We start from the raw sequence: 10598 nt of genomic DNA, 5'->3' as shown, positions 1-10598 counted from the left end.
AGAATAGATAACCTAATTCCAAACTAAAATAAAAAAACTTTCCCACAAACCCACACACACATCCTAACCTACATTTTATCCTTTCGACTTGTTGCTATTTCAATGACATGTCTTTTAAAACGTGATAGAAAAACACTCAAAAGGAAAATGTCAGGGATAGACAACTTTCAACTTTAACTTTTTTGTCTCTAAAAATAAATTTGTTTTGCAGGCAAAACATAAAACACACAGACTTGATCATAGGAATGGGTACCTAACACATAATAAAATGCATATGATATAAGTATGTAAAACATGTGATCGAACCTTGTTGCATATGCTCACACAAACTAGAGATACAACATACAAATCATAATGACTTTCAAACCGTGCTTGATAAAACTTGTTTTTATTCAAATTGACAATGATGTGTCAGTGTACAGTGGGCAATAATAAGTCAATAAATAGTCCCATAGAAAATATCACAACATATCACAATATATGTAAAAACAGTATTTTGGACAATAAGACATGAAATCATCTGCAGACATTACAAGCTTCAGCAAACATAGCATTGTCCTCAGCGTCCTGAGCAATAAAGTTATAGTAGCCTCCTACACAGGAGAGAGGGTGAGTCTCAGTCCGACTGTAGGGGGAGAATGAAGACATGGTCAATATCAACATTTTAAATGATCAATAAAATAATGAGGTTTTTATTTTTCCAGTGTATAGAGTCATACGTCACAGCATGCCACGCAATATTATCAGAAGGTGAGCTTAATGTCTGTAAATTAGAATGAATACACACTGTATTATAGGGGTATGGAGTTTGAAGCCATGATCATTCAAAAGGCTGTAAAAGCAGTTGGTTTACGTGATTACTATGTTACCCATTATTCTATAGCCAATAATCAATTTATTTTGTTGTTGAAGGACGGTAAAACATGGGTGATTTAACAGAAAAGGGAAATAATTCATATTACATTTTAAAAGTAACCTCCCAAACACTCTGTACTTACATCACTAAGATCACCCATATCTGGTGCTCCTCCTTTGTTTTTGTTAGACATTTCTTGGATCATCTGAAAAAAGAAAGCAGTGTTTATACACACTCACCTGAATCCAAACCCTCAGATAAACCACTGGAATATTGCAAAGTGCATGCACACTTTCCTAAACTCTTGAACATTATCAGAATTTAGTTGACCTTATTACTGGACACGTTGCATGTACTCACATCCGCATATTTATCAAACTCTTCCTTTCCCTCGTCTTCTTCATGCTCCCAGTCCCTCCAGTTATCAAAGTCGACAGAAATCCAGCTGGGCTGCAAAAAGAGTTTGTTAATGTCATAAAATTCACATGAAAACTTGAAACATTTCAAACAATTTCTAGATCTAAATGTGGGGCAATGCGACACATTTAGATACACTGATGATGTAGAAAACCTTGTGACTGATCAATTTCAACACACACACATACATACACACACACACACACACACACATACTTACCTTGGCTTCATCCTTCTGGAGACGAGGCCATGCAAAATCAGGCTTCATCTTCCGTAGCAAGACATTGATGGTGCGGTCATAGACTCTTTCTCTGGAGTCCTTTTAAAGTGTTAAAAGGATAAAAACACACTTATATTCAACATCACACTGACAGTATATTTCATCATACAACATATAAAATTAGTTATATTCCATTGGTCTCATCATGCCTGAAAAGCGGATGCTTACATTGATTTGAACTTTGTCGTAGAAGTGCAGCACATTGTAGACCACATCATCTGTGTTGTTTTTGCAGCTGTTGTAAAGACAGGACAGGGCTGTCAAGGGAACAATTTGGTGCAAGCACACAATTTGCAACATTTTATATTATAGACAACAGGCCACATTATCATTTCACTCCCTAAAAATAATGGTAAATAAAAGTTTTTCAATAAACCCTGTTGCATTTAAGACAGAGATAGAAGGCAAGAAAGAGAATTCACTAACAGAGAAACAAAATGCCACATGTTAAACTCACCATAAAATCATTTTGTTTGGCTGGATATCAACCCGGACATCTTTAGGTCTCTGAACCTGAAAGTTGATGGTGACGTATTTCTTTCTGTCAAACCACAGCGCATGTGCTGGTTGGCTGTTAAGACACAGAGAAACTATTATACTTATGAGCAAAATACATGATCATTTGTATTAGTCATTTTTCATAATCAAAAGGATTGGTAAAAAAACACGTGTTGGTCACGATTAGTAATGTTACTCAAAGAGAGACTGACAACACTTACCTCTCCTCTGGTCTGACAATTTTGGGCTTGTTCATTCTAATTCTGGCGCAAAACCCCCCCAAAAAACAGAAACTACTTTCTTATTCCTTTGACTACCAGAGGGTAAAACGCATGTGGCTTGCTAGTTCAGGCTGTGTGCTCTAATGCAGTGGCCAGGCCCTGAAGGCTATATATAGAGCAGTTGGTATCAGCTGCTGGGAGACTTGCCTGCCACAGATCCTTCCCCTGCCCGTTATAGTCTGTCAGTGGAACTCTCTAGAAAACAGATGCATCTTCTGGGTTCTCCAATACTTCATCCACCCCCGACTGGGGGCTGAGAGGGTGAAGGTGGGGGCAGGGAGACACAAAACAGAGAAGTACATGTACATCTGAAAATGTAGAAACAGCATTCGGAACCATGGAAGTCAGTAAACATGTAAATGTAAATTCTACTCAGACTATTTGTGTTGTTCTTTTCAGATTTTGTGTCTTTGTAAACTACATTAAGTGATGAGAAAACTAACTCACCACTGTAGAGGAGGCTGAACTACATTTTTATTCTACATATTTTCATCAAGGGAAGTGGAGGAACTTTTAGATCAGTCTGGAATTAAGGGTGACATTGGAGACAAAAATTTGTGTGAGTGCAGTTAATATATTGTAAAGGTGCTGCAAAATGTAGTAAACTTACTAGTGGAGAAGTTACAGTTAAACTACCCAATCAACAGGGTTATGGTATGCGGCACAGAGTCGCCCCCTGCTGGTCTGGCGGCTCACACGCCATAGATTTCTCACCGGAAATGCAATTCTCTGCTCTGTCTGTGCGTTGAATGTGGCGCGAGAGACCCAGGCAACGCTGTGTACATATAAACTTCTGCCTGTAAAAAAATCAATAAATAGTTTTCTTTCGGCTTTTTTATCTAAAGTTTAGGGTTCTTTTGCTCTGTGTGACCACAAACCCGCAGGGAGTACCGCTGATCAAGGTGAAAATGCCGCGTAGACGACAGGTAAGAACAAACCTAGGTCGCACAAGAGGGTAACGTTAGCTAAGTTAGCACCGATGCGTTCCACTCTCCGGATAAGCAGAATGTCCCACCATATTCCATTCAATAATCCGACAATTTAGCATGTGAAAACATGGAATTAGTTGTGCATACGTTCAGTCCAACATGCAGCGTTTACTATTCCATTGGGTTTCAACTGTATTAACGTCAGTTGTCATGTTTTGCTCTTATCAACATCTTCAGATAATGTTAAAATAAGTTAACTGTACCTCGGTGGGCGGTAACGAGGAGCTAAGCCAAATCGAACATTTTACCTTGGGTTTTATTGGAATGAAACGGTGCTTTGTGGGTCATATGTTTGCCGAATTTACCATAAGACCACAATAGCTGGTATTATGTGAATTATATGGTAATGTGTACTGGAAGTGAAGCTCACCAAGAACACCACATCTTAAACTGCGATATTTGTTAATGTAGTTTGGTGCCATGGTCTGTTAGCCGTATGAGAAAACGGGGGCAGCTTAGCTAATGTGACATGCTAAGCTAACAATAATAATAGGATGCTGAAGTGCTAACCGGGCTAGCTACTTTGTCGTGTAGCCACTAATATGGCTAGCAAATGTAACATTGTTTGACTAGTTGTTCTTTTAAAAGTATCAAATGCTAACTCTGATAAAATATAACAATTAGCCGCAAACGTTAGTCACAGCTGTTTGCATACTACAAACCCAGCTAACCGTGAGCTATCAGCTGTCTGTGGCCTTTCTCTCACAGAGTCAGCAGCGGCCAAACCCGCAAACAGCTCTTGTTACACAAGCATCTCGTTGTCCCGGATTTTGGGATGCTGGTTTTATGAATGCAAAATCAACAGCTATTAGCAAGCTAACCTCATTGATTGTGCTTTGTAAGACAGACTCTTATGGTTGTCAGGTCTAATTGACATAACTGACACTTGCCATGGCACTTCAGCCACGATTTGTACAAATCTGTCTCACATACGTTTTTTCCCCTGATAGAGACATATGGCCGGGAGTGGTTCAGATGGAACTGAAGACTCTGATTCCTCCGCTGAAAGAGAACAGACCAATAGCTCAGAAAGTGATGGGAACATGCACAAGAGACAGCGCCTCACCAGAGCCTCTACTCGCCTTAGCCAAAGCTCTCAGGGTTGGCCAACATATCCTGTAAATGACATATAAAGCTTTTGCAGTGTTCTTCATTTCAGCTGTTTAATCAAAGTGGTGGTTTCACTCCTGTTGCTTTAGATACTCCAGATTTGAAGCGAGCTGCGGACCATGATGAATCTCCACCATTAACGCCCACAGGAAATGCGCCCTCTTCTGAATCTGAGCTGGACATCTCTAGCCCCAATGCCTCCCATGATGAGAGCCAGGCCAAAGACCAAGCCAGCAGAGACTCGGATAAGGACCTCTCCCATCGACCCAAGCGCCGCCGCTGTCACGAGACTTACAACTTCAACATGAAATGTCCTACGCCGGGATGCAATTCACTTGGTAAAATCCCTACCCTTTTTGTATTGAGTGACATCCTGTACTATGATAATATCATTAAAATAAATGACCTAATTTTCTCAATTTGCCCAGGTCACCTCACAGGAAAACATGAACGTCATTTTGCTGTATCAGGTTGCCCTCTTTACCACAACCTTTCTGCTGATGAATGTAAGGTGGGTATCTTAAAAAACTCTTTATCTTTTAGTTGGTGGTCTGATTATATATTTCAGTTGCTTGTCTACTGGCTGTGGTGAGGCTAGCCAACACTGTTAATCTCATTGTCTTGATATTATATGGCAGCGTTAGTTGTATTTTTGTTAGCTTTGTTGTGCTCTCCTCAACACGTTTGTCCTTCTGCATATTTTCATTCATTCAGTTTAATTAATGGTTATTTAATATCATGGTCAGACACATCAGTGTAGAACTGTGTTTTTTTTAATTTAACCTTTAGCAAGGGTGGGAGCATTGAGCTGTTTTTTTTTTTTTTTAAATGCACATTACAATCCTTCCATCACTCCTCATTTTAGGTTAAAGCCATCAGCCGTGAGAAACAGGAGGAGGAGGTGAAGGGCCAGGAGGAAAGCAACTCACGCCATGCAACTCGTCACCAGGTAGTCTCTTCTTGCAATGACTGGCATCACATTAATTAGGTTTACTTTCTAACAGGAAGCATATGAATGTTGTGTAGGACCCTGCAATCAATCTGTGTGCAGACAATATACGTCAAATTACAGTTATAGTTGTTATTGTGCAGGTCTGATATTAACATGAAAGTCAATGTATTTCCAGACGCCAACATCGAAACAGAGCAGATACAAAGAGCAGGTGGCTGAGATGAGGAAGGGGCGAAACTCGAGCCTTCAGAAGGAGCAGAAAGAAAAGCACATGGTATGCCACTGGCACTCCAGCATGCAGTTATTCACTTGCTGCTGTGCACTTTGACTCTCACTCTATGTGTCACTATTGCAACTGGCACACATATTTGTATATTGGATGGTATATTGTCTTATCTCTGTTCCTCTTTCTGTGTGTTCCACAGGAGCATCGGCAGACACACGCCAACACCAGGGAGCCTCTGTTGGAGAACATCACCAGTGATTATGACCTGGAGCTCTTCAGGAAAGCCCAGGCCCGTGCATCTGAAGATCTGGTAATGGCCTGTTTCATATCGCCAACAGTGTCACTCTTGCATAAACATTTTATATACTAAAATAAGTGTTTTGGTTTGTTTGTTTGTTTTTTTTGTTTGTTTTTTAGAAAGCTGAACTTAAGTAGAAGTAATGCCTGAAGAAATCGTCCTATTTCCGCATTCATGTACTCGCTTATCAGAGTAGCCAATTGTTACCCAGTTTCCGTATGTTAGCGTTTTGCTGGATGACTTCATCACACAGGTTGATGCATTGACCAGCAGTAACACCATGTATTCCTTGTTGTCTTCCCTCCTGCAGGAGAAGCTGCGTATCCAGGGTCAGATCACTGAAGGCAGTAACATGATCAAGACCATCCTGTTTGGCCGCTACGAGCTGGACACCTGGTACCACTCACCCTATCCCGAGGAGTACGCACGTCTGGGTCGCCTCTACGTCTGCGAATTCTGCCTCAAGTACATGAAGAGCCAGACCATTCTCAGGCGACACATGGTGAGAGTCAGAGACTGAAATCTCAAAGTCTCAGCAAAAATATTGCGTGTATAAATTGAGTCCTCCAATTGAATTTTACTAGATTTCTTTTTATTCTCTTCCCCAGACATTTCCATCTAGAGTTTTGGCAAATATCTGTTATTCATACTACATATCATGCCTTTTAACTCTGCATTATGGCTTTCACGTATAACATATGTGGTCATACTCACTGAGTTCTTTGGAAATGACACTGATGTGTGTTTTTATTGTGTCTTTTCAGGCCAAGTGTGTGTGGAAGCATCCTCCAGGAGACGAGGTGTACAGAAAGGGGGCTATATCAGTGTTTGAAGTTGACGGCAAAAAGAATAAGGTAGGGGAACTTTAAATTTCTGCTTCTGGTTTATCGATTTTGGGAGATCTGTAAAGCAAGCATCACAGGCGGTGACATCGTACTTCTAAGACAAACAATTAAGCAACTATAATAAAGGGAGGAAATGCCATTTTATCCCCAGATCTACTGCCAGAACCTGTGTTTACTCGCCAAGCTCTTCTTGGACCACAAAACGCTTTACTACGACGTGGAGCCTTTTCTCTTCTACGTCATGACTGAGGCCGACAACACCGGCTGCCATTTAGTGGGATACTTTTCCAAGGTAAATGGAAAAACAAGATGATTTATTATATATGTATGTATATACAGTATATAAGAATTATATATTGTGTAAGTTATATGTTTGTATACTAGAATGTTTTTCTATTTTTTAATCACTTCAAGGAGAAGAATTCTTTCCTCAACTACAATGTTTCCTGTATCCTGACGATGCCACAGTACATGAGGCAGGGCTTTGGCAAGATGCTCATTGACTTCAGTATGTATACGTTCACTGATCTTTCTCTCGACTGTCCTAATAGTAGGATTAATCAGTAAAGCTGAATATTCAGCGTAAAATGTGTTGTTTCCATGTTTAAAATATGTAACCACTGAAAAACAAAAATCTCAAAACAAAGGATCGCGGCATCTATTCTTTAATTAATGTGATTGAAAATGATTGTGGCACTCTGGTCAGTGAACACTAGCTAAATGATCCTTGAAGTGAAGCTGTCGTATTGTCATGTAAGTCATGTAAGAACTGAACTGCAGTATATTTCTAATATAAGCTTCAATTAAGTAATATTTATCCAGAACTTTTGCATTAGATAGTATGAGACTGTACAGTTGTTTGTGACTTCATGATTACCTTCTGTACATCCACTTGTATTAGCTAGCAGTAGGTAAAGCACATTATGCAGCCACTGCCAGATTTGCCATCTCAGATTTATTCTTGATTAAATTGTCTGTTTTAATTTGAAGCACATATTTAAATATTATGGTGTGTTTGCACAGTATAGAGTGTTCTTTTGAACTGCTCCTGCTGACGGTCCTCTGTGCTTTGTTCAGGCTACCTGCTGTCCAAAGTGGAGGAGAAGGTGGGCTCACCGGAGAGGCCTCTGTCAGACCTGGGCCTCATCAGTTACCGTAGCTACTGGAAGGAAGTGTTACTCAGATACATGTGTAATTTCCAGGGCAAGGAGATCTCCATCAAAGGTGAGTGGGCTGCCCACGCGTTGTGGGAAAGTTTATTAACACATGAAAAGTACACACATGCATTTACAAAACGTATTTACTGTTGTAATATTTGCTTGATGCGCAGAGATCAGTCAGGAAACTGCTGTGAATCCGGTGGACATTGTGAGCACCCTGCAGTCTCTCCAGATGCTGAAGTATTGGAAGGGAAAGCACTTGGTGTTGAAGCGACAGGTAAGTTGCCGGTCCACTGGCCTGTGTACTCATAGTTTTATTGCAACATCATTTTCATATTAAGAAATGATGTTGCAGAATTCCCATATCTAAATGAAACGTTAAATCTTGAATACTTGAACATTTTCTTCTGGTCAAACAAATCATTTAACTAGGATGTATGTTTATATAGTAACCTTTTCTCATGTTTTGTATATTTCAGTGCATATTGGACCTTTTATTTCAAGATACTGCTGTGATAATTATCACATTTTTCATATACCCCAGTCCTAATGCATTTTTTTCCTGTTTAAAAAATGATTCAGTTAAATGTAACTGTATTTGACAGCCCAGTTTGTTACCTTCTCTTTTTCCCAGGACCTGATTGATGAGTGGAAAGCGAAGGAGATCAAGCGAGGCAATAGCAACAAAACCATCGACCCGAGCTCACTAAAATGGACCCCTCCCAAAGGGACATAAGCACTAAGATCCTCAGGCTACTGAATGAACTCACCTCCAGCCTCACCAGCCACAAGTAGCCTAGACCTACGAACTGTCAATAAAGACCAGTGTTCTTTCTTTCCATCATGTTTTTACCCTGCGCTGTGTCACAGAACTTTTTTTACTTTTATATTTTACTTTCATTTATATTTTAAGCACCATACGTTCCAAGTCCGATGATTCTTGACTTAAACATTGTCAGACAATTAACAATAGAGAATCTGTTCGTCCTCTTTGTTTTTAAAACTGCCTACTTCTACTAAGCTTTGAATGTTCAATGATAAATGGTCCATTGTGGTGGATAACATGAATGTTTTGCTTTGCAAAAAAATTACATCTCTACATTTGGCAGGCTGTTATTTTTATTTCATTCAAGAAATGTGCATTTTGAAGATGGTAGCTGTTTTTGTTTGAGAGTAATACAATAATTGTTAGCATGAATTGAACCAGTAAGCCGAGTGTATTTTGAGGAGTATGATGTATGGTAACGTCTTCTTTGGTTGGTGTAAAATTGTATAGATCATAGTAATATGTACTTCTTTTTCCTAGCTCCATCAATACAGGATTCGGATCCATTCCTCTGATGAACCTGCCAAATAGTGGAATAATGAATTCAGATATTTTTGATTTGCTGAGAATATAAAAAGTGACGACAATACCACTGTAAGAATGCACATAGAAATAAAACAACCTCAGGTTTTTATACTGATACAATCGTACCTTGCTCGTGTGGTTTCTCCGAAACATCGATCGCAGTGGTTGCAGATGGAATTATTCTGGTTAAAGCTTCTGTAACGAACATAAAACCTTTTAATGTCTTTGCTTTGTACTTTTAATCATAGTTGTTAAATGTGTATTAGCAATTTGATATTTTTTAATATCAATAAAGCTGCTTTGATATTTTGAAATGAGTTAGATTTTGTTTCTTGGTATTTGTGCTTACCACCACTGGAGACGCTTCTTCCCATCAGGCCCACAAACACTTCACCTTTATTTCCTACAAATATGAGAAAGATGATCTAATTATTTAGATTGAAAACTGCTAATTACAATATACAGTACTACAGTTTGAAAGCAACATCGAGCTACTTACGTCTATTTACTTTAAAAGGTTTGATTGTACCTGTGAGGGGGGAAAAAAAAGTGTATTTATAGTCAATGTACCAGCCTTAACATATTATTTACCACAGACATATACAGTATAATGAAGCCTAGAAAAAGAATACATTTAAAAACAAAGAAAACAATTGTTGCATGTTGTGTTTTTTTCAATGCAGAGATGAGGTTAGAGGCCACCTGAGCGTTTCCCCATGAGTCCATAGAAGCGAAGGGCTTTAGTCCTCTTCATCAGACTGGCCAGCGGGTGGGTCAGACCTGCCTCCAGGGACTCATCCTGACAGAAAAACCCATAAACCCATTTAAACATTTTTTGGTTCTATAAATATTTATTATCACTCAAGCAGAACTTTGAGAACATTTCTGCAATAAAAACAAATGTCATATTTAGCCAAAGTTGTATTCTCTCTCATTTCTGATAAGAACATTAAATTACTGATGCTCACCTGCCAGTCTTTAGATAACCCTCTCTCTTCCTCCACAGCAGAAGACAGTGCCTGATAGGTTTGCACCAAAGCACAAAAAGTCACAACAGCGAGCTGGATCTTCCAGTTATCCATTTCTTGGTCACAGGGAGATTTAGTTCTATATCTTTTCAATCAAAGACGTATTTATTTTTTTAGCTGAATAAAGCTCAAAATACATCAGAAGAAGATACTGTGCAGATGTGATTCAGTGTTAGTTTGTCTGCCCCAATTGTACCCAGGGTGCATTTATACCTCTATACCCCATGCTGTTAGACCCCTCCCCTCCAAACACGATTACGCAAGCATTTACTTCAGTGCATCTGAAAACTTCCAGATTTGCTCGATC

The 10598-nt window shown here is 39.3% G+C and overlaps 3 protein-coding genes across 3 annotated transcripts; 1 reads left to right on the top strand and 2 right to left on the bottom strand.

The window, feature by feature from the left end:
- Positions 1 to 453: 453 nt before the first annotated feature.
- Positions 454 to 2396, bottom strand: ptges3l (prostaglandin E synthase 3 like). Its single transcript, XM_070927010.1, has 7 exons — positions 2273 to 2396; positions 2011 to 2124; positions 1722 to 1788; positions 1494 to 1592; positions 1217 to 1306; positions 999 to 1061; positions 454 to 625 (listed from the first exon to the last, which is right to left on the bottom strand). Exons 1-7 carry the CDS (start codon positions 2305 to 2307, stop codon positions 617 to 619), a joined length of 477 nt encoding a protein of 158 aa, XP_070783111.1. The 5' UTR covers positions 2308 to 2396; the 3' UTR covers positions 454 to 616.
- Positions 2397 to 3081: 685 nt separating this feature from the next.
- Positions 3082 to 9555, top strand: kat7b (K(lysine) acetyltransferase 7b). The gene is made up of 15 exons (XM_070926895.1): positions 3082 to 3104; positions 3201 to 3258; positions 4272 to 4422; positions 4521 to 4769; positions 4860 to 4942; positions 5297 to 5380; positions 5559 to 5657; positions 5809 to 5919; positions 6218 to 6409; positions 6672 to 6761; positions 6904 to 7044; positions 7167 to 7260; positions 7830 to 7976; positions 8083 to 8189; positions 8547 to 9555. Exons 1-15 carry the CDS (start codon positions 3082 to 3084, stop codon positions 8646 to 8648), a joined length of 1731 nt encoding a protein of 576 aa, XP_070782996.1. The 3' UTR covers positions 8649 to 9555.
- Positions 9224 to 10345, bottom strand: LOC139303650 (uncharacterized). Its single transcript, XM_070927489.1, has 5 exons — positions 10232 to 10345; positions 9966 to 10062; positions 9613 to 9666; positions 9390 to 9458; positions 9224 to 9258 (listed from the first exon to the last, which is right to left on the bottom strand). Exons 1-5 carry the CDS (start codon positions 10343 to 10345, stop codon positions 9224 to 9226), a joined length of 369 nt encoding a protein of 122 aa, XP_070783590.1.
- Between the last annotated feature and the right edge of the window lie 253 nt (positions 10346 to 10598).

Source organism: Enoplosus armatus, chromosome 20 (genome assembly GCF_043641665.1).
Source record: "Enoplosus armatus isolate fEnoArm2 chromosome 20, fEnoArm2.hap1, whole genome shotgun sequence".
Taxonomy (NCBI): domain Eukaryota; kingdom Metazoa; phylum Chordata; class Actinopteri; order Centrarchiformes; family Enoplosidae; genus Enoplosus; species Enoplosus armatus.
The sequence above is the reverse complement of the archived record's forward strand: the minus strand, read 5'-3'. Positions and strand labels throughout refer to the sequence as shown.